Source organism: Dunckerocampus dactyliophorus, chromosome 2, assembly GCF_027744805.1.
Source record: "Dunckerocampus dactyliophorus isolate RoL2022-P2 chromosome 2, RoL_Ddac_1.1, whole genome shotgun sequence".
NCBI lineage: Eukaryota > Metazoa > Chordata > Actinopteri > Syngnathiformes > Syngnathidae > Dunckerocampus > Dunckerocampus dactyliophorus.
Window position 1 is genome coordinate 42,557,108 of NC_072820.1, and position 24,689 is coordinate 42,581,796.

Here is a 24,689-nt window from a genome sequence, read left to right on the forward strand (position 1 = left end):
CCATCCATCCATTTTCTATACCGCTTCTTCCTCATTAGGGTCGCGGGGGCATGCTGGAGCCTATCCCAGCTGACTTCGGGCGACAGGCGGGGTACACCCTGGACTGGTCGCCAGCCAATCGCAGGGCACATATAGACAAACAAACATTCACACTCACATTCATACCTATGGACAATTTAGAGTCGCCAATTAACCTAACATGCATGTTTTTGGAATGTGGGAGGAAGCCGGAGTACCCGGAGAAAACCCACGCGCACACGGGGAGAACATGCAAACTCCACACAGAAATGCCCAGGGGAGAATCGAACCCAGGTCTTCCCGATCTCCAGGCTGTTACTGTGTTGGCCAACGTGCTAACCACTAGACCACCGTGCGGCCCAGATGTTGAAATATTTGTAGAATAAAAAAAATAATAATAAAAGTGCGTGCTAATACGCTTTGTCACCCATAACACAAACTAGAGATGCAGACTGCTTTTTCTTTAAATATAAAAAAGCATGTCAGCACATTTACATGAGTTGGTTTAAAAAATGTAAAAGTGCCGTATCTTGTGATTTTCTCTTAGCGGCCCTTGGTGGAAAAAGTTTGGCCACCCCTGCTTTAACATTTCAGCAAACAAATGAACATTTGACGAAACAAATCACAATCACACAAATCCGATGGAAAAGTTTGCCAATAAAAACGGAATCTACTCTTTAACGCGGAATCCCGCAGAAATGGACGTAATGCGAATGAAATACTGTCATCGTGAGGAGAGGGAGCGTTTGTGTGGGGAAATATTTCCCCAGCGGACCGCTCATTTATAGCGCCATGTCCTCACAAACACAAGCAATCGACTGCATAAGTTGTGTTTTAGCGTTTGTTAATGCAACCGACGCCTGCTGACTTTGTGCAAAGTGTGTGTGAAATAAAGACGAGGGCACCCTGCTCAACTCACGGAGCAAAAGTCAAAAGACACCCAACACACACAACACATTCCTGGCCTTCACAGGAAGAGTGGCATGCATCCTGTCTAAATGTGCTAACAAAATAAGGGTGTCATAAAAAAAAACACATTCATAAAGCGATTGCGATTGCATCGGCGGCTACGTCTTCCTTAAAGGGGTAGTTGGGATTTTTTGACATGAAGTTGTAGGACGTCCCCATCAGCAGTGTAGTGCACCAATGGCGACTTACCCCCCCACTTGGTCCCGTGAGCCGAGCTCTGGTCGGATTTCGGTAGTAGTTCGGTTAGTTGATGGGGCCACTTAAGTAACTTCCTGAGCAGTGAGACTCACTGCATACACTAGACTACGTCCTCCTCCCTTACTCATCCAATCAGCAGTCACAACGCAGTCTAGATGCATTCATGGGCTTGCGGTGAGTCGGATATTTCATATTCTTTTCAAAAATGCACATCTCCCCTACTTCAAAGAAGTAATAAAAGAAGAGCCACGGGTTGCCGACCCCTGGTCTAGTGGTGATTGACAAGAGCACTGTGGATGTAATGTTATCATTACTTTGTGTCAGAAGTTGACTGACTTGACTTAATTTGACGATGACTTACTTCTCTGCGAAGGTAAATCAGAGAGGCAGCCTATACATTTAACAGTACGCTTATTATTGTGGTAAAACTGCACTGCATCATAATGAGAGTAGCTCCAAATCATTTGGTTACCTTTAAAAGGTCAAATAATCTGTTGAGCTTTTTGTGTATGCATATACAGTAATTAGGGATTACTTTTTTTCCCCAGCGACGATGTGATTCCCTGTCTACCCATTGATATCGTGGCGGCAGAGCTGGAGCTAAGATGAAAGTCAAGCGGAAGTGGAGATCCAAGCCTTCGGTACCTTCTATTATCATGGGAAACGTGAATTCACGACCAAGCAAAATCAACGAGCTGGCAAGAATGTCAAGACCTTCAGGAAGTGGAGCTTATTTGTGCTTCACTGAATGGCTAACAGCTAGCATCCCAGATGCTAACGTGGGGAGCTAGCCGACTTCAGGGCAGTCAGAGCGGACAGGAACACAGGAGCCTGTGGAAAGCGCAAAACAAAGTGTGGTGTCATCCTGGCCAAATGAACATGAAAATGTACATCTACACAGCATTTTTTAAATCTGTTTTCATTATTGGAAAAATAAAAGATAACAGTATCTTTTTATGACAATATCGGGCCGATAATATTGGTGGACCGATATTATAGGACATCCCTAACAGTAATCCCTCGTTTATTGCGGTTCATTGGTTCCAGACCCAGCTGCGATAAGCGAATTTCCGTCGGATTCCTTATTTATAAATCGAATATCACTGTAGTTAGAGCATGGAAAACCTGTTTACCACCTCTAAATAGGTTTTCAACATTATTAGAGCCCTCTAGACATGAACTAACACCCCATAAGTCACCTATACACTCATATTACTTAAAATAGTAGACAAAATAATAATAAAAAGGCAATTTAAGAAATAAATAGGACTTGTGCTTGTGTGTGTCGCTATAAATGTGTTCCCTAGAGGAGCTGCGTGGCTGATGGACAAGGAGTAACGTCAAAGGTTCAGAGTTTGGTTTTAGCTTGGCGTGGGTTACTGCAGCAACAACAGGCCGTGTTTTTATTAGGGATTCGGATTAGACATTATTGTGCCTGTTGTGAGATCATTTAAACCTGCAATAAAAGCCTGTTGTTCTGGCGATGAAATCTGGCGTTTGTGTGTCTCACCAAACATTACAGTAACATTACTGACACCTAGTGACCAGTCTAGAATACTACATAGCCTCAACATCTTTGAATGAGTCTTGTAAATGCCTTGCATTTGTATTTTAGTTCATTTAGGCATTTTTATGCTTGAAAATGCTTAACCTAGGCAAAAAACACATGACATTTGCAAGTTTTGACTAATAATAAGCCATATTCAACCACGAAACAGCATGATTTATTTATAGATATAGTTTTGGACCGTGATAGAGCAAAACTGCAAAATTCAAACCACAAAGTCGCGAGGGACGACAGTACAATCCCAGGGCATCAGACCTGAGGGAAATCCATTTTTAAAGACTCAAGACATAATAATATTTTACAGTATCCTTGAGCAAGTGTTTTTTTCGGCCAAGTGATTAAAGGCACCATTATTTATAAGAATTTTCAAGCATAAAAACGACTAAATGAACTAAAATACAAATATAAGGCATTCAGAAGACGCATTCAAAGACGCTGTGAGTGATATGTAGTATTCTACACTGGTCACTAGGCATCAGTAATGCTACTGTAATATTCAGTGAGACACACATACACCGGATGTCATCGCCGGCAGGCTTTTATTGCAGTTTTGAATTATCTCACAACAGGCAAAATAATCCCTAATAAAAACAAGGGCAACTGTTGCTGTAGTAACCCACGCCAAGCTAAAACGCAACTCTGAACCCCGGACATCATTTCCTGTCTGCCCGCCACTCAGCTCCCCTGAGGAACACATTTATAGTCTTATTTACGAGTCTTATTTATGTCTTAAATGGCTTATTTACTCTTATTATGTCTATAGTGTAAAGGTGACTATAGGGGTGTTATTTCATATTTAAAGCAAAAAATATTCCATTTATGAATAAGCAATCCTACTTGGGGGAAATTTACTTATGACTGTTCGGTCTGGAACCAATTAACTGTGATAAACGAGGGATTACTGTATATATTTAAATACAAAGCTTTGTGTTATTATTAGTTGTTACCATCAACATTTCCGTCGTTTCTCCTTCCATTATGGCTTTTTGCTCTATTTTCCCTATTTTGCTGGGCTTTTTTTTGTTTGTTTAATGTGCCGCAGATCGCAAATGGCCCCCAAGCCACACTGTGGAAACTGCCAATGTATTGTATGTTTTAACATACATTATAAGTTTAAAAAACAACAACTTTAAATTCCAAATAAAAAGTGACTTACAAACAGGTGTCAGTGTGCCGTGATGTTAAACCTGTCATGTAAAATGTTCGAGATGTTGCTCTTGTATTGGATCCACTGACCTCATTTTGTGTCCAATGAGTAGAATTGTTGCAACATCCTCACTATGTGTTACGGTGATGACGTCAGGAGCAAAGCTGCAGTGGCTGCGAGAGCGACGCAACCTGCGCCGACGCGCATCTTTCCAAACTTAAGGCAACCAAGAGGAGGACGCACGGCTGGGAGTTTGTTATTTTTACCATAAAAAAAGACAAGATGACTAATAAGTCTTTCTTAAACTCAAATCCAAGTGGCTCCGGGACGGCGGACGAGGAACTCGTCATCACCTCCACTTTCGGGACTCTCCTTTCCGTCGTGTACGTCATCGGGGTGTCAGGGAATGTGTACACTCTGGTGGTGATGCGTCACTCCATCCGCTTCGCCACGTCCATGTACATCTCCATCATCAACCTGGCTCTGGCGGACCTTCTCTACCTCTCCACCATCCCCTTCGTAGTGTCCACCTACTTCCTCAAGGACTGGTACTTCGGCGACGTGGGCTGTCGGGTACTTCTCAGCCTGGACCTTCTCACCATGCACGCCAGCATCTTCACCCTCACCGTCATGTGCTCGGAGCGCTACCTGGCCGTCACCAAGCCGCTGGACACGGCGCGGCGTTCCAAGAGTTACCGTAAAGCTCTAGCGTGGGGCGTGTGGCTCCTCTCCTTGCTCCTCACTGTGCCCATGATGGTGATGGTGGCCCAGACGACCACTAAATCCCCGGACGGGAGTGTGAAAAGGATGTGCGCACCCACATGGGCGCCCGTGGCTTATAAAGTCTACGTGACGGTCCTGTTCGGCACCAGCATCATGGCGCCAGGTCTCATTATCGGGTACCTGTACGTCAAGTTGGCGCGCACCTACTTGGAGTCCCAGCGCAACTCTGTCGTCAGCAAAGGCGGGAAGCGCTCGCCGAAACAAAAAGTTCTCATCATGATCTTCACCATTGTGCTCGTGTTCTGGGCGTGCTTCCTGCCCTTTTGGGTCTGGCAGCTGCTGCCGTTGTACCACAGTCAGCCGTTAAGCTTGGCCTCGCAGACGCACACCTGTATCAACTACCTGGTGGCGAGCCTCACCTACAGCAACAGCTGTATTAACCCCTTCCTCTACACGCTCCTCACCAAGAACTACAGGGAGTATCTGAAGAACCGACACAGGAGCTTCTACCGCTACACGTCGTCGTTCAAGCAGCGGCCGCCCAGCCTGTCCTCCTGGGGGAAGTCTGCTTCATCCAGCAACCAGTTAGAGTTCAACTCGGAGACGCTCGTCATGGGAACCTTCAAGTGACTTTTGAAAATGAAGCGGAGGCGTTTTACGTCACAGGTAGGTGGTAATTGGGCTTTACGCATCGAGCCAGTGTCACGCTCGTGCGTAAAGCCATTACGCACGACAGACCCACAAAGTGTGTTCAAACTAGTGATGAGAAGTTCGGCTCTTTTCTGAGAGCCGTCTTTTTTGCGACTTTTTTGGCTCCCAAACAGCTCTTAAAAGGTGCAGGCTGCCTTTTTTCGGCACTGCGTGGAAGGGCTGTAACTTTTGAGCATGATCAACCCCCCCAACACACACATTTGTGTACAGTGAACACTGAATGTATAGCCATAACCACATCATAACCACACAATGACAAAGTGTCGATCGCTTCTCTGAGACTGCTTTTATGTATGTACGGAACCAACCAAGACGAGTGCCATCATCGTTATGCTATTTTGTGGACATTTGTCATTATATAAAGACAAAGTCTGCATTGAACAGTTCTAATAAAAAAAAAACTACTAAGAGTAGAAGTAATATTAGTATATAGTAGTAAAATAGAAGTATTCTAAACATAATGTAATGTAATATAATATAATATCATAAGGCTGGACACTATATGTTTATGTTCATTAAACAACCACATACAAATAGTGTTTTGAGGACAAGACATAATTGGTATCATGACAATAAGACAGCAAAATTGTTCAGTGACACTTGAAAAAGTTAGTACGTACCCCTTGAACGAACGTGATATCCACTTTCTCATGGGACAAAAACAAGCTCCGAATTAACCGCATTGCTTGTTTGGTTTAAAAAAAAAAATGTCACTGTGGTAAAAAGTCACATTTGGAGTCCGAAGACGAGAAGCTGGGTGCTTTGCCTATGACAGCTGGGCAAAGCATGTAAACAATGATGCAAGAAATGTCAAACAGCAATAGATTTTTAGCAGCCGCTTGTGTTTGATGGCTGATGAAATGGATGACGCAAGAAACACTTCTCTGTCCCTTACTAATGAATGTGTACCACGTGGGATGTGTATCGAACCAAACCGGAAAATATGAACGTTGACCTCCAAGGCTGCCCTTTGTCACCGATTCTGTTTTTCATGGACAGAAGTCCTAGCAGCAGGTAAGGTGCCGAGGGAGTCCAGTTCGGGGGCCTTAGGATCTGGTCTCTGCTATTTGCAATGTGGTCCTGATGGTCTCACCGGGCTATGACCTTCAGCGTTTACTGGGGCGGTTTGCCTCCAAATCCGAGGCCTTGGTTCTCAGTCGGAAAAGGGTGGATTGCGCCCTCCGATTTGGAAATGAGGTCCTGCCCCAGGTGGAGGAGTTCACGTTTCTCGGGGTCTTGTTCTCGAGTGAGGGAAGGTTGGAGCGTGAGGTCGACAGGCGGATCGGTGCAGCGTCTGAAGTAATGCGGTCGCTGTGCCGGACCGAGAGCTGAGCCAGAAGGCAAAGCTCTCGGTCCGGTACAGATGTTCCCAGCCTCACCTATGGTCATGAGCCTTGGCATCGCACATCACGAGTGGCATTTATATTCATTTATGATTGCACTACTATGAAAAACACCAGTAAACAGAACAATTACTTTTTAATAGGACTTAAAATTTTCACAGTTTTCAAATGATTTAATCATGGTTAATGACAGCTCCAGATTAACTGAAAATGTAATTCAAGCTAAAAGGTAACACACGTCGGAAAAGCTATTTACCTAACACTGGTTTCTAGGAGCAGAACATTTGAATCTGACTTTAACGGCGTTATTATGAGCAATGAGGGGTTGCATTCAAGACACCACGTAATTTAAGTTGAATTCGCATGTTTTTAGTATATTTTCTGTGATTTCCGAGCATACATAAATGCTGCAAATTGTAGTTCCGCATTAGACGCTGCAAAGTGAGTGTCTTTCTGTTTATTTAGACCACACAAATACGCATCATAAAGACGTTCGTGTTTTGAGTGTCCATGAATGCATCTCGCGGTAGTCGAGTGATAATGAGGAAGTGTCGTTCCTGCAATGTTTGTTTGTGTTTGTTTGGAGTTAGAGAAACATATAGGTGTTGGGACTGCACTGTTGTTGATGTGTTCAGGGCAGAATAAAGTTATAAAAGAGAGGCAGACTCTGTGGGGAGCTACACTGTGCTACCTACCGTCTGTCGTCATGACGGAGAGGCGTGGCTTGCCATGATGTGTATGCATTAATTACACAAAAACATTTAACGTAATTAAATAAGCAAGCTACTGCCGTTAAAGCGCTATTTTGACAGCCCTGATTAATTTGATGAATAATGTTTTTATGTTTTACATACAGTACCTGTATTTCATTGCTTCTCATCCTAAATCTCACGCAGCTCATTCGCAAGGACAACACCGACACCTCATTTCCATGTTTAGCCGCAGGAAGTGTGACACATAAGGTGAACTCTGTGGTTATTTATTATGAAAAGACACATCCACTTGAGGTCTTAATGGTCTTAAGGATGGTGTATGTAATCCAAGCACGCACACCTTCTCTTCCTCTATACACAGTAACATTGCGATGTCCACATAGACGTACACTAGGGGTGTCACAATTAAAACGTGATGAAATGTTTCGTTCAGGAAAAAAACTCTCTGATAATAAATACATTAATTAATCACACGATAAATGGGATACTTTTACTGGGCACATCAAGGTAACGGTTAGGGGTGAAAAAAGTGCTTTGCCACAAATGCCACAGTCCCCATGTGTGAATATTAATAATGAATAAAGTTCCCCAAACTAAGTTAAATGGTACTGCAATGGTGGTTATCAACTTACTTTGTCAAGTCCGGTTCTCGGCTTTGTGCTCAGTGCGCGTCCACATAAAAGGGGGCGTTTGACATCGTATTATTCTACTGTCGTAGACCCAAAACACACAAATGGGCCCCATGGAGAGTATCCGCTTCTCTGAACATCCCGTCCACATTTTCCCTGCGACCTTGCTTGCACTCAGCGTGTTTCTTCGAACCACAAAGAGGTGACTAGAACAGCATGAGAAGGACAAGAATTGATATGAGAGGTTTTCAAGAAACAGTACAAGTATTCAGCATTAGCATTAGCATCGTTAGCTCTAGCTAACAGCAGAAATTCCCATGTACTCAATTGTGCTTGCGAAAAATAAATAAGGGATACTTTACTAGCGGGGCCGGCCGACCCAATTGTCTTCACCCAGTGTGGTGAATTTTTTGAAAAACAAAATTATTTTTAGCTGTCAAAAAATGATGACTACAACCCACACAGAACGATGAACAAGGTAAGGTGAATCTGAAATCTGATTGGTTACACAAACAGCCCCATTGCTAATAGTGTTTAAGTGACATCTGGCCAGCACTCCCAACTTTGAAGGTCCTGCTGGGAAGATTATATTGACATGGCAACACATTGAAGCTGAAATCTGATTGGACAAAATAATCTAACGTTCGTATATACAGTATGTACTGGAAACAGTGCAGCCAAGAGACATGAAATGAACGTAATAAACTGTTAAGAATAAATTAATACAATTTCATGGAACAAAGACTAGAATTTAAGTTGTAAGTGTGGGTCGGTGCTTCTGATAGTGGTTAGGCCAGCAGAGAAGACATTGCTGGCCCTGATTGCTCGCCACTAGTACCCTGTAGGCCAATATACTCTGTATTTATGCCTGCACCGAAACAAAAAAATGATCTGTCATACATGTTGCAACAGTTCATCTTAACCTCTATTGCCTGACTAAACAATAAAACTTTAAAAGAGTTTGTCATTTTCTTTCAGTGCCTTTTTTGCTTGCATATTGATGTGTTAGCCAGCATCCGAGAAAATTAAAGGAGACACACTCGGAACACATCCGGTTCAAAATATTCTTTTTGGAAAATCAACTCATAAGTGATGTGCGAACGTGCCTCCTGTTTTATGGAGGGCTCATATGTCTTTCATGAGAGAAGCTCTTTTAATTTCATCTGCCTTATTAATATATGAATGCCGTGTTATCGCCTCAAAGAGCCATCTGTTCTTAGAATCACAATGGCTGGACACAAAAAACAGACAGTGGTTATTAGGGGTGGCGTTGATAGTGGAATTTGAAAGTTGAAAGCCCATGCGGTTGGCATACAATTCAGAGTTGGCCCCAATTTTGGGTGGGTAAAATACACCGTAAAAGTCAAAAGCCAGAGACATTCAACTTCGGCAAAACTTAAAAAACTTCAGCATACAATATCTTGTGAAAACGACACGGCAACATCAGCTGCGGAAGTCGTTCAAACGAATCGTGTGCAATTATGTGTTAAGAAACATAGCATTCATTCATGCTTATATGGAACGTTAGCTTTCGAAGTGAATGGCTCACTTACCTCTCACGACTTGTCAGTCTTCTGTTGTCGCTTTCAGGCTGGCCCGTTGACACACCCCACGCCACAAGATAATCAGTCAAGATCATCTTTAGTAACATCAGGTAATCGGCACTTGACCACTTTGTTTGGAGGGAGGAAATCAAGATGATTAGTTGTGCACCAGGTGTTAGTATGTGGTGCGCTGACCTTAACTTTTTTCACGGAGGGCCTCCTCGCAGGTGTGGCATATCAAGATGCTGATTAGACAGCATTGGAGTTGCACAGGTCTGCCTTGGGCTGGCCACAATAAAAGGCCACTCAAAATTGTCCAAATATACAATTTTACTGTATTAAGAGTGGTCTGGGGGGGGGATCATAAAACCAGTTAGTAACTGGTAACTAGTAACTCACGCAGTGCAGCACATCTCCTTCAACATAGTTGTTGCTAGTGGCCTGTGGAATGTTGGTCTACTCCTCTTCAGTGGCTGTACAAAGTTGTGTTGACTGTGCATTCAAAATGCCATCAATAAAATGCAGCTGTGTTGGTCGTCCATAACATACACCTCCCCATTGGCCTGTCACGATTACAAATTTTCCTGGTCGATAAATGTGCTTCAAATTATCGTTAATAATCGATACTATCGGCAACATTTTTTTAGACCATTTTTTCATAAATAATTGTCGGGAGAGGTGTAATTCACATTTGAACCACTAGATGGTACTCAGGTATAATGTACCTTGTGTGAGCCACATTAGCTTGACACACAAGTTGCCTGTATCATACTGGCAACTTCTGAGCCCATTTTTTCATTAATTATATGGCATAAAATGCCTGTCACGGTAACAAATTATCATATATATAACATTGATAATTGATGTTATTTACATTTTTGAGACAATTTTTTCATCATTTATATGGCAAGATAATGCAAGCACATCATATCAAATGCAATAAACTTTAATTTCTCAAGAATATTTAACATTACAATCGTCAAGAGGTTTTAAATACATTAAACAAACGAACATGTTTGTGACATGTACTTTCTCCCAGGCAGTTTGTACTGTCAAACATTTGTAACATTTTCCAAAATGTTGGCTTTTCCGTATTGAATGGTTGCATTTCTTTTGCAACGTACAGATGCGACACTGTCTGTGAGCGCACGTCATTTTGCGCTGTTTTGTTTGTATCTGCTTCGCCGACCAATCGCCTCAGTAAGCGTTGGCTGTCGGGACGAAGGCACCTCCAGCGGTAGTTTTTTTCCCAGTTGAGAAAACTGAAAAGGATGGTTGTGTTTCAGGTATGCATACAAGTTGGTCGTCTTCCACTGCTTCCTCGTCACTACTTTCGAACAAATGTTTGTCGGTGCTCATGCGCTCACCTTGTTGATTCTGTTTAAAACCGAAATATTCCCTGGGGCTGTTGCGTTTGCCGTAGAAACTATTGCTTGTGCCTTCATTCATGTTAGCACACGAGGCTACTTTGGTGCTAGCACTCTGAGTCCACTCACTAGTGGACAAGGAGGCTTAATGGCTGACTGGAGGGTTCACTCTCTCCCTTCATTCCACTATAGAACCAACACGCACAGACAGTCGGTTAGGTAGTCAGCTCGAGAGCCCGATGAAGACGAGGAGCAAGCAGATGAGCTTTTCCGAGACAGTTCCTCACAGTTTGTGCAGAAATTATTTTGGTTATGCAAACAGGTTGTTGCAGCAGGTGTCCAGGTGGCTGGGCTCAGAAGATGCTGGGTTGGTGTGGTCACACGTGGTCTGCGGCTGTAAGACCGGTTGGATGTACTGCCAAATATTCTGAAACGCTGTTGGTAGAAAAATTCAAGCGCTGGTGGACATTCCTGCAGTCAACATGGATGTTGCACGCACTCTCAACACTTGTGACATCTTTCTGTGATCAGACTTCACATTAGATCCTTGAGTCCATTCAGCTCATGAAAGACGGGAGCTAAAACTAAAGTGCTCATATTTTTGCTGGGTGTATGCCAGATAGGTTTTAGCATTTTTTATGTAAAAATGTATTCAAGTGGCCGCCCCGCATCCTTCCATTTTTCCGCATGTGACCCTTAGTGGAAAGGGTTTGGACACCATATACTGTGAGGCGTACAAGGAATTGGCCATGTAGCTTTGCAGGTGCCATTTTTGAGAGATACGGGCCACACGATATTTCTCTGTTTTCTGTTATTTTGCCTGTAGAATGTGTCATGGGCCAATAATAAAATAATAAGCTGCAGAGGTCATGTTTTTGGGTGTGATTAGTCGAGAATGACCTCTATTTCTCTAAGTTTCACTCATATATTATAAAAAAGAACCCATTTACAGAGCAGGAAAAATGACAGTGTAAACACCGCAATTTATATACCAGACCGATACCACAATCATGCTCACTGACCACTTGTCCTGGTCGTAACCAAAAGATATTTTTCTTAGCTCATTACCTTGAATGACTTGCCCTCTGCCCCACAGCATCCAACATGTTTGAGTACCACATGAATAGCATCTTAAAAAGATCTTCCCTACGCTTTGGTATACTTTAACATTTGAAGTGTGTTCGAATGTCAAGTGCCTCAAACTCATGAATAAATGCATTGCAGCCAATCCAAGTGATTTGTGTACATCGACAGAGCATAGACGTGAATTAAACAGCCTCCGCCTCCCTGTATTTCCTCTTTCTGTACTTACACGGCATTGTCAAAACACTGCAAACACTTATGTAACCTCCTTATGTAAAAAGACAACTCTGACAATTTTCCACAGGAAATTTTACACACAGTCATAATGTAACAATTCTAAAATGAAGGCACAGCAAAGAAAATAGTTTACTTGATTTCATAATGACCTGGAGTCCATCAATCCCTTGCCTGGTGATTTTTTTTTTTTTGATATAACATCAGCCAAACAGTACACGATTCATAAAAGTTTCTTAAACCTGAGAACGAATAGGATCATTGTGAAGGCCATGGGAACTAGTGGGCTCTTTTCTATGTTCCAACAATATTTCTGCTTTTGTATGAATACAGTAAGCGCTCATTTATCGCGGTTACTTGGTTCCGGACCAGACTGTGAAAAGAGAATTTCCAAAAGGTAGGATTCCTTCTTTATAAATGGAATATTTTCATTGTTAGGACATAGAAAACCTGTTTACCACCTTCGAAATATGTTTTTTTTAACATTATTAGAGCCCTGAAATAACATGAAATAACACCCCCATATCACCTTTACAATTGTACTACCCAGTATAGTAGAAAATAAGACGTTTAATAAATAAGACTCATACTTGTGTGTGTTTCTGTATGTGTCGTTTGTGAGATAATGCAAGAAAAGCTTTTTGATACGGCAATCAAGTCTGGTGCTTGTGTGTCTCACCAATTACAGTAACATTACTGACACCTAGTGGCCACTTTAAAATACCACATATCACAGCATCTTTCAATGGCGTCTTCTGAATGCCTTCCTTATATTTGTACTTTGGCTCATTTATCCATTTTAATGCTTGAAAATGCTTAAACAAATTGTACATACGATTTGCTTAAAAAGTCAAGCCGTGAAAATTGAAGCGCAAAGTGGCGAGGGACGACTGTACACAACAGTGAACAGCAGAGGAAGTGCATGTTCAGATCATACTGTATGTACACACTAAGAAAAACTGTTATGAAGATAAAGCAAAAATAGTGTAACTATTTCATGTATTGATTTGAACCATGACAGCCAAATGCTAATTTTATCTTTGACCCCATCTAGTGTCAAACATGATTCAAAAGCAATAGAAGCTTTACCTTCCCAAGGGAAATAATAGCTCATAAGATGTCTGTGACGTGGCAAACCAACATCAAATCCTTTGGGGGGAAAAATACCAAATACAAAATCTCGCCGAGGGCACCACAACAGCTCTAATTCATACTGTGCATATGAATGAAAGGGTCACATATGGATGAACCCCATTCAAAATCTCAAGGAACACATTGCAGGCCACGCTGTCAGAAATAGCATATTTATTCAAGTACATTGAATATCTTTTCAGTACAGTTTTAAATGAGTACAGGTTTTGATTTGAATTGCGTATACCATATCAAAACTTGAAACTGCGGTTTGTATGCAAGCTGTCGGTAATCACTGGAAAACCATGAAAAACGTAAAAACATCAGTGGCGCCTGTTGTAACATAATAATATTCTAACTGTTTATTGCAGCAACTCATTGCTGAAAAAAAAATTAATAGCCATACATTTTTCAAGAACGCCCTCCCCCCCCGGCGAGGTGCATCTGAATTCAAGTAGGTACCCTAATGAATACATAGAATGATATAATTTTAATAAGGCAGAAAAAACAACACCCATTTCACTTGTCCTGATCAAAATTGTAAAGACCGGCTGAAAAATTGCAGGAATTTACATTTTGCACTGTTGCAAAAACATTTTTGAGTACGCAATGTATTGCAAACAACCGTTTACCGGTAAGTGAAATAGGTTGCTCATCAGCTGATCAAAATTTTAAGACCATAGCTAAAAAAAAAGAAAAAAGAATGCCCCTCAAATTGAAATACAAGTCCCCAACTAACGAACACAATTGGTTCTAATCGTTCTTAAGTCGAAACAAAATTAATATTACCAATGATGTAGGTACTACATGTACGTGTATACATATGCAGTATATGTGTATGTTTGTAAATATGAGTTTGGATGCAGTAGTAATATTAAACGAGGATAATTAATGAAAAAAACAATAATAAAAGTGATATAATAATACGTAATGATAAATGTTATTTACCTTTGAAGAGGAGTGGTCGAGCATACGTCGTTGTGGAGGAGGAGGAGGAAGAGATATTGAAAAAAAAGGACAAATGGTCGTCGTTAGACTCTTCTAAAAGAGGTAGTGTTCTGTGGGTGGTGTAGAATTAAGCAGGCCTATTAACTCTTCATAAACTTTAATCACACGCTCTGTCCGGGTTGTATCATCCAGCTAAAACCTAGCTTTCCTAGCTTTACGGGAAGCTTTCTCTGCCCAGCGTCTGTTTGCCTCATTAGCTCTAAGCTGCCTCTTGGTCCCATTAGCAGTGTCACAGTGCCCTCTACTGGTCAAGCATGTACAGTAGCAGTATACATACTGATTCCTAAGCACTACAAGGCAAAATAAAATAAAATATAAACCAGTCAGCTTGTGTTTGTATCAGCGAGTGTTCGCTAGTCGGGTGTTCGTAAGTTGGGGACCTAGTGTACAATTTTCAGTAGCTGCACCATTCTTGTTATTCACCTCAAAAATTGATGTGGGCATTCTTGATGCCAGTGTTTCCATGAGGCTAGTGGGAATGTTACTCCAGGTGGTGAAGATGGCTTCACGGAGGGCATCCACTGCCTCGAACTGATGACCATTTTGGTAAACTTCCTTTGCCATCCGTCTGCAAATGTTCTCAATTGGATTTAGATCAGGAGATCACGCAGGGTGGTACAAACAGTGACATTATTCTTCTGGAAGAAGTACTCCGAAGTCAGGTAGGCATTGTGAACTGCAACCTTGTCCTGTTGAAAAAGCCAGTCAGTCATGAAGGACGACCCCTGCAACATCTCCACATAGCCAGCTGCCATTTGACGCACCTGCACAACCTGACGCTCCATTGTTCTATTGAAGGAAAAAGCAGCCCAGATCATTGATGGCGCCACCTCCACTGTGCCGTGTGGAAAACATCCCAGGTAGTTTCTCCTTGTCATTGCATTAACGTTGGAAGCCGTCAGGACTGTCAGTTACATTTTTTTGTCATCACGCTTGGTGCTCTTGTAAAAATTCCAAATGGGCAATTTTGTGGCGTTGTGAAGGAGACCTTCATTTATACAGAGGATCATCCCGTGTCTTCACAGACAGCGGATCCTCGGGTGACATTTTTTGGATCTACCACTTGTTCCATAACCCTCAGGATCTTTGAATACGTTTCAAATGTCTGTCTTACTGTGTCCGACCTCAGCAGCAATGGCGCGCTGCAAGCCTTGCTAATGCAGCTCGACAATCCCACCGTGTTCAAAGAGAGAAAACTTTTTTGCCTTTGCAGAGAGAGACCACAACAGTGTGAATACCTGACAGAAAATGACATTGAATCCACATATATGCCAATATTTAGACTTTTAAAGGCTAAGGTCTTAACCTTTTGATCAGCTGATGAACAGTCTATTTCACTTTAATTCTTGTTTGCAAAAAATTGCTTACTGAATTTTTTTGTTTCACTCCCATTTCTTCTGCTCTACTTAGAACCACCTTCAGCTCCAACAATGCAAAATGTAAATTCTTGCAATTTTTCTTAAAATTTTCATCAAGAGTCTATTAGGGTGGGGACAAGGACCTGTCGGGTTTGTCCATTGATTCATAGCAATATCAGCTGTCACACTGTATTGTACTTTGTGGGGATGTCCGATATTGGCTTTTTTGCCGATAACCGTTATGCCGATATTGTCCAACTCTCAATTTCCGATACCGATAATCAGCCGATGCCGATATGTGTAACATCACATATCTCCTGTTGTGAAATTAACACATACCTGTTGTAAAGCTAATGGCTACAGTATCAGCAGTTAGCTTCTCAACGTGGCAGTAAACAACATTGTTCAACATCCGAGAAATACTTGCTGTGACATTTGTTGTAAAAGTCAACAGTTTACATGTTTCTGATCATCAAAAAGTCCAGGGAAGAAGCTCAAGTGTCATCATTTTCATGTCGGCCTAGCATTGTTAGCTCAGCAGCAACTTTTCATTGGGGTCAAGGTGAGATCATTGTGGCAATAAGTTCCATCCATCCATCTTCTATGCCACTTATCCTCACTAGGGTCGCGGGTATGCTGGAGCCTATCCCAGCTGACGGGAGACGGGGTACACCCTGGACTGATCACCAGTCAATCGCAGGGCCCATATAGGCTAACAACCATTCACACTCACATTCATACCTATGGACAATTTAGAGCCTCCAATTAATCTAACCTACATGTTTTTGGAATGTGGGAGGAAACCGGAGTACCCGGAGAAAACCCACGCACGGGGAGAACATGCAAACTCCACACAGAGATTCCCAACGGAAATTCGAACCCAGATCTTCCCGATCTTCTGAGTGTGTGGCAAACATGCTAACAACTAGGTCACCTAGGCCAAATTAACAAATTTCGCACCATCAGATTTTAATGAAATTTTATCTGCAGATAGATATTAAACTGAATTTATAACCTACATACCTTTTATCTTGTCCTGAAGCTCCGATCCATGAGTTTGAAAGGCTTAAAGTTGGACTTAACTTTCAAAGCACTCGTTTGACTAGAAGGTGGTCCAACACAGAGTATAAAAAAGATACAAATTTGAAGAGGAACAACAAACCTGTATGCAAATTAAAATACACCGATATCTTATGAAAAAGCAGCATCTTTACGGACGTCTCCACAGACTCTCCTAATCGAGCGCGCGCAGTGTCAGATTTTACCGTCGCTTACTTCCGGAAATTGTGACATTCCTACTAGTGAGGATAGGCGGCATAGAAAATAGAAAGTAGATGGATGGAAGAGCGAGCTTGATTGCTACTTACTAGCCACCCACGTTTGTTTACACACTTGAGTGGCGGTTTGACGAGGTCATCATACGTGCGCCAGCCCATAGGCCTACATACAGCATTATGCTTATTATCAGCTTCATGAAAAATCCCGAAACCGATATTACATTGTTATGACAAATATCGGCCCACCGATATCGGACATCCCTAGTAATTTGCACACCCTTGTAACTTTTAATATTGTTATTTTATTATAGTGTATAATGTAATATATATATATATAAAATTGTAATGATAGAAGTTAGAGGTCATTATACTAGATTCTCCAGATGTCTAAACACTTATTCTCTTCTTAAAATATTAAAACCAAAAACCAAACAATCAAAAACATCCAACCCAACTGTTGATTTAGTTGATCGGTAGCTTGATGAAGCCACTTGAATCATCAAGGTCTGATTGTGGAAGAGTGTCTAGATCAGGGGTCACCAACGTGGTGCCCGCGGGCACCAGGTAGCCCCCCACGACCACATGAGGTGCCCGCAAGCCAGCTTTTCATTCAGGTTTTCAGTTAATAATGAAAGAACAGTAGAAAGAAATGCATTCTGAAATACAAAATGTGAGTTGTGGACACCAGGATTTTGTTAATGTTCTGGTAAAACAAGCATATTCGCTTTGTTTGGGTTTAAAATAAGCTCTGAAAATAAACGTTACAAAAATGAGTAGCTCTTGGCCATTTTCATTTTTTAAAAGTAGCTCTCACAAGGAAAACCGTTGGTGCCCCCTGGTCTAGATGCTCCCAACACCTGAACTGAAATAGATAAAAATACTGTACAAGGATTGGTGTAAATATACAAAGATCTCCGTAAAGAAGATGAACGTCTTTTACGGACCTGAATATCAGACGACGCTGAATATATCAAGACCAGTTTGTGGAAAAATATTTTTAAGACAAAAAAAAAAAAAATCATGTTTCATCCATCATATTGTATTAATCATATTTCTGAACTGCCTGGCAGTTGTTTGATGACTCTGCTTCATGGTCACCATTATTTTAAAATTAGGATCATAACTACTCCTCTGTTATTTGCGAAGGCTGTTTTCACACTTGTGGCTTGGTACTCTGGTCTGGAATATATATATTTTTTAAAACTCAGGCCATTCGGTCCAAAGACTGTGCACTAAAAACATATGCGTAAACTAAGGACGATTCGGCAGCTTTTGTGACGAAATGCTGACCCCTGGGTTGGATACGTCTGCTATTTGTATCAGCTTATAGAATATACTTTTAACTCTACATGGAACAAAGATACGGACCAGTGTTACAATTACAACAAAAAGCTTGAAGAAATTACAAATATATACGAAAAATTAGTCGGAAGCGCCGTCTCTGTGCTTGGCTTTCTTCCCCGGTGTGTCTGACAAAGGTCTGTGGACAGGCACAGCAGTGACTGTTGGTTTTCAAGGATAAACCTCTGGAACCTGATTATGATATGGCACATCATTTTCAGACTGTTGAAGGGAAAAAAATACTGTCTTCTTTTCAGGTCAACATGTTTTGGCACAATCAGTGTGAGGCAGCCAACCACAAAACTGCAGCTAAATTATGAACTTCAAAACTAACTTCAATTAACCTTTTTTTCCCTCTCCTCTCTTCACTCTCTGCTTCCTCCATTTTGCAGGGCTTGAGTGAGCCGGACGACCTCCCTCCAACCCCTTCCCCACTAATGGGTGCTTCAAGGCAGAGCTGGGTCGGAGATGGCTTGTGTCGGGTCGCATGTGAAGGACACGGTGATGGCGTATCGGGTCCCCCATGACACCGTCTCCACACGGTGGAGGTTCTCAGAGCCGGAGGAAAAGAAAGACACTCTACCTGGGCAAAGAAAGTTGGAAACACAACTTAAATGTTCTGGGGTTTGACAGTTTGGCAAGTGCAGAAAACTCCAAAAATGAACATGTCTTCTTAGCATTAAAAATTGAATCGCGGGATACTACTAGTAGTATCCAAAGTCAAATAACACCTACCACCATCTGTAAAGCTTGACTATTACTGCACTGCAGCAAGGGGAGAGCCCACGAGGCACCAGAAAGAGGTATAATTGGAGATGGGAGGAAAATATATAGAATGGAATGAAAATCGTTAGTCCCTTCCTCACCTTGCGTAAGGATACATACAGTATATCTCATCTGCCATTTATATACCTGCAGCTACGGAAGGGAAAACTGATGTCAAATTCAAAATACTGCATACTATAGCAAAGTCACCTTTTGGCTTGTCACTGTACTTTGTGTCATTTTGTTAACCAAACAAAAACATTACTAAACCTTCAGTGTTGTACCGTTTAAACTGACATCCTTCAGTGGCTGACTCACGGTGACATAAGCCAGTGGTTCTCAATTGTTTTCGGTCACGCCAACCCCCAGATTTGAAATACTATTGAGAAACTGATATCTGTTCATTTATCTGTATTGTACAGACTGAACTCGAGACTGAAACCAGAGAAATGCAACAAAAAGGAGCGCAGTGAAGCATACAAGCGTATTCAAGAGTCAAATTGCATGCTGAGTATGACAAATTCATACATGTTGGCAGGTCTGCACTAATATTGAAAGTCCTCCCTGCCTTTCGCCCCCTCAGCGGGACCTGCCCCACTATTTGAGGAGCACTGACGTTAAGTGGTTGTTCACCAAAAAAAGCCATTGCTTGCACGCTTACTTGTTACTTTCAGCAGAGACATAAGGAAAATGGGCACTGATAAAGGATTTTTAAATCTTTTGCTATATTTGCGCAAATGGGTGAATTTTGTTAGCTGTGGAAAGAGGGATGAAAGAACGGCTTAGAGGTCCAGATTCTCCTCACGGCCACGTACCTTGACTGTTGCAAATTGTTTGTATTGATTTTGCCAAACTGCTTTTGCAAAAACACGCAAGCGATAATGATGAAGTTAACAATACTACAACAACTACACAAAAAACAAACATTTTTATTGAAATTACCACTTCGGCTCTCAAATTTCATGCTGACAAAACAACATGGATGTTGACATCGACACTTTTTAGCAATAACACCACGATAGACCAGGACTTTTGATGAGTTGGTCGAAGTTGTTGACGACATGGGTTGCTGACATAAACGCGGTCAACTTAAACAGGTTCCACTGTATAAAGGTTTATGTTTTTTACCATCAACCAGTGCCAAGTGTTTTCATTTTTTTTTAATCCGATTGTGATTCTGAGGTTTTTGATGCTTTGAAAAAATGCTTCAATGTTTTCCCATCTCAACCAAAAAAAGATTTAAAAAATCATAACAAATATAACTACAGTAATCCCTCGTTTATCGTGGTAAATTGGTTCTGACCACGATAAGTGAATTTCCGCGAAGCATGATTCAATATTTTACAGAATAAAGGGAATATTTTTTTTTATTTACAACATAGAAAACCTGTTTAAGACTTTCTAAATACAGTTTTTACCATTATTAGAGACCTCTAGGCAAGAAATAACACCCCTACAGTCACCTGTACACTTATATCACCCAATATAGTAGATATGATTAGCGAAAAAAAGCAATTCCAGACATAAATAAGATTCATGCTGGTGTGTAGATTCAGAGCTCAGTTTTAGCTGCAGTTCGTGTTATGATGATGATGATGATGACAATGACGATAATGATGAGTTATTATTATTATTATTATGTTATTATTGTGCCTGTTGTGAGACAAATAATTATAAAATAGTAAAAGCCTGTCATTGGCAATTGTCTGGTGTGTGTTACTAGTGACACCTAGTGGACAGTCTAGACAGTTCATCAACATCTTGTACTACCTTATAGGAAAACTGCACTTTTTTTGTAAGACAAGACTTGTGCTCCAGTCCTCAGGTAAAAAATGCTGACAGCAAACAAGCATCCTGTTTAGTCTTAGTAACAAAATTGAGAGCCAGTAGTATCCACTCTTCCATTTGTCCCGTTGCAGTGGCTTGAGGCGTTGTGAGTGACGCTGAGACTAGCGGCTAGCGAGGCGTTGTGTTACTCCGCCAGATAAATATTTTTCTGTGTTAGCTGCTCCAATAGCAATATTGCTGTAGCTTGGTTAATATACAAGTCAGTTATGTAAATGGTACACTGTTGGCGTTTTTTGTTGGGGCTTTAGCGTCAAAAGAGGTACCTGCCATGACGTGCATTGTTGGCTGCTTCATACTAACTAATTATCTCTCATTAGAACGCACAGAAAAGGGAAAGAAATATGTGTTCATGTTTCATATAAGGACTGTGAATTATGGAAAAAATTCCCCAAAAAGTGCAGTTTTGTTTTAAACTGTATTTTAGTTCATTTAGAACACTTTTATGCTTGAAAATGCTTAATTTAGGCCAAGAACACGTATCATTTGCTTAAATGTGCAATTTTTGGACTAATAGGCCACAGTCAACCACAAAACAGCGGCCATTTATGAATTCATTTTTAAAAAACACACGATAAAGTGAGGGAGCGATGTTCGAACCGCGAGTTTAAAAATTCCAGGAATGTTGTACGTTGGAAACGTCCCATGGGAATAGTCAAGTGCATTTTATTTCAATAAATTTAAGTTCAGCACTTAGAAGCAGGTATAGAACCACAGCCCCCATAGATGAAAGAAAACCAGCTCAACCCCACATGAGCAAGAACCTGACAATGGAGGCAAGGAAAAACTACCTATGAGGAGGAAACCTAGACCAGTTGTGTAGAGATAGAGTAGGGGTCTCCAACTTTTTTTCTTCTGAGAACGCTATACAAGCATAATGTATTAAGTCATAGGAAATGAGAGAGATGGTGTGGTATGTAGTATTAGTATTAATGGTATACTACTATGATACAATGATATATTTCATAAAGTTAACAAAAACATGTTCAATCCCATGATGCTGTCTTGGTTGCACATCTCGTCAACATTGCGGGGGATTGGCAGAACACAGGACCAGTGCTACACCCTTGCAAGGGTACTAGAGGATGCATGGGAGTTTGCCCTTCCGGTCCACATGTGCTTTGTGCATTTCTCATTTTATATTTCAATTAACTGAAACCCATGGAGCTTAGATTATTCGCAAACTTGGGATAATGTTGATCTAACCAATTAAATCACCACCTCCCATCCCCATTAAAAGCCAGGTGTGTTTTTTGTCCGTATTTCGGATTTTATGGTTTTCTAAACAAAGAAATGTAAGCTTGAAGAGTTGCCCAACTCCTGTTAAGGAGTTGCAGTTTTATGGTTTGCTGCTTCAGTGTCCCACAATATTTTTGCAAGGTTATTTGTCCTGGTCCATTGGTTGTGTTGTGGTCCACTTAGCTGACTTTCATTCATCTAGTGTGGGATCAATTCACACTCAATGTCCCTTTCATAATCACCCTGCAATTGACTGGTAATCAGTCGAGGGTGCAGTCTTGCACTGTCATGACCATGAACAGGATAAGCAGTACACTGACTTTCAACACACATTACAACAGTAACAGAAAGTAAAGGTAAATGCCACAGAGATCTAGATTTATCAGAAAGATGGCTGCTTTATATTGAATTATTTCAATTAACCTGTACTGTGTCTGGCCTTATGAACAGTGCTTTTCACTTGGGCCGGTTCTTTCACAGTGCAGATGTTTTCAATTATAATCTTGTGTGCTGCAGTGTATGATTGTGAACATGCATTTTATGGTCTGAGTAAGAGAACTCACCCATTGAAATACTTTTTTAAAATAACAATTAACCCCAAAAGTTACTGTAAAAGACTTTGCTTTCAATTTCAAAGTTTAACCATTATTATTACAATTACAGTAATGGTGTGCCTCTTTCAGTTTTTGATGATTACCATTATTTCCTGATTGGCAGGGAGAAGCCACATGGGTCTACTGTCTTTCAATAAGGAGTATATTTGGACTGGTCGATAGTAAATTTCAATTTCTTGACATAGTTTCCTCTTCCTCTATTTGTGCATATTTTAATTTTGATAAGTCTGTTTTCATGTAGCAACTGTGATTCATTGGTCGGGCTATAAGGGGCACTGGCTTTTACCTGCTAGTTAGACCCAGCCCAAGAAAGAAGAGTTTCCAATGCCGTTGTTGGTCGCATTGAAGTGTGGAGTGCATGTTGCTGTCAGAAATGCAGTTGTTTTGTAGATGCCAATAAAAGGCTAATTTGTGCAGTCATCAATGTTTGCCATAAATTAATTCATTTGCAGTGAACCGCGCTACGAGTTCCCTCTTACTCATAAACAGATTATAAACGCGCCTGATGTGCCAGAGAATAAGAAGATGTAGCAGAAGGGATCTGTGTCGCCAACTTGCGAGTAACCAGACCACTTTAGATACTCTTTTTTTCATAAAAGCAACTTGCAATAAATCTACACTTTTGTAGACATGAAAGCACGCATCGCTCCTCCACATTTTAAAAGCACTCACCCTCGTTTGGAAAAAACAAGAAAAATAAGCCTCAGATCTGTAGTTACAAATGAACTTATTTGTTTTGCTTTTCACCTTTTGTACTCACTTTTTGCAAATGCTTAATGGAAATTTGACTATTACGTCATTAACCTCGAGAATATTACGAACCAAAAATAGGTCTGTGTAGGCTCTCAGTTGTACAGGAGTTGTCCATCGAGGGAAAGGCTTCTTGAGACGTCATCTGTACTTCTGTGAAGAAAGTGTCGAACGTTTCGCTCCTCATCCGAAGAGCTTCGTCAGCGAACTAACAAGTGCTAGTAGCCTAGGCCTTAAATACAGTAAGAGTGGGCGGAATTGGTGTGCCAACCCACTCCTCCTATGGTTCCTTACACTAAGACTGGGCGGAGTAATCCTGCCATTAGCACCGCTGTACAAAGGGAAGTGTAGCTCCCTGGAGTTGGGTATGAACGACTTTGATACTGGCTAGTTAGCGTCTATTGTTCTGGCTTGGCCCTGGCTCTACCTCATTTGCAAGACTAAGATCTGTGGGTTTTGGTCTCAGTAACCTGCTGAACACAGGGTCCAAATTAAACCTCAAACCACCATTCCGATTCAATGTTGGGTTCTGTTGTTTGACAAAAATAGCTTCCTTTACTCCTCTTTCAAACCATCTGTTTTCTTTGGCCAAAATCTTTACCTCGCTGTCCTCAAAAGAGTGATTGGTTGCTTTAAGGTGTAGATGTACTGCTGATTGAGGACCACTAGAATTGTCCCTGCGGTGTTGATAAAGCCTTTTTTGGAGCATTTGCTTAGTTTCCCCAATGTAGTGCTCTTTGCATTCCTCATCTTTACAGTGGATGGAATAGACCACATTGCTCTGTTTTTGGTTTGGAGCCTTGTCTTTAGGATGCACTAGTTTTTGTCTCAGGGTATTTACTGGTTTAAAATAGGTGGGAATTTTGTGTTGCCATAAGATCCTCTGGAGTTTTTCGGAGACCCCAGCTACATAAGGGACTACCACTCCTCTCCTTTTTGCTTCTGTGGGTTTTTGAGTTTCTTTCCCTACTCTCTTCTTTTGACATTTGTTAAAAGCCCACCGTGGGTACCCACAGGTAGAGAGCGCTCTCTGGACATGTTGTGTCTCCTTTTTCCTTCCCTCAGCACTAGTTGGTATTTGTTCCGCTCTATGTTGGAGGGTCCTAATAACCTAA

General features: G+C 41.3%; 2 protein-coding genes across 4 annotated transcripts in view; one reads left to right on the plus strand and one right to left on the minus strand.

The window, feature by feature from the left end:
• Window positions 1–19,852, plus strand: part of LOC129167872 (urotensin-2 receptor) — a 115,651-nt gene extending 95,799 nt beyond the window's left edge. The window contains exons 2-3 of the mRNA XM_054752519.1: window positions 4,056–5,288; window positions 18,754–19,852. Of these exons, the coding sequence (XP_054608494.1) occupies window positions 4,056–5,252 (1,197 nt within the window). The 3' untranslated portion in view covers window positions 5,253–5,288; window positions 18,754–19,852. The remainder of the gene's footprint in view (window positions 1–4,055; window positions 5,289–18,753) is intronic.
• Window positions 13,528–24,689, minus strand: part of uts2r2 (urotensin-2 receptor 2) — a 37,300-nt gene continuing 26,138 nt past the window's right edge. The window contains exons 9-10 of one of the 3 annotated variants that reach the window (XR_008566801.1): window positions 15,150–18,940; window positions 13,528–15,074 (exon numbers count right to left, since the gene is read on the minus strand). Coding sequence is in view for 2 of the 3 variants with exons in the window: in XM_054760171.1 (XP_054616146.1) it covers window positions 18,639–18,940 (302 nt within the window). In the remaining variant the exon portion in view is untranslated. Of the gene's footprint in view, window positions 18,945–24,689 lie in introns of all 3 variants that reach the window. The other 2 variants (XM_054760171.1, XM_054760183.1) reach the window with 2 other exon arrangements.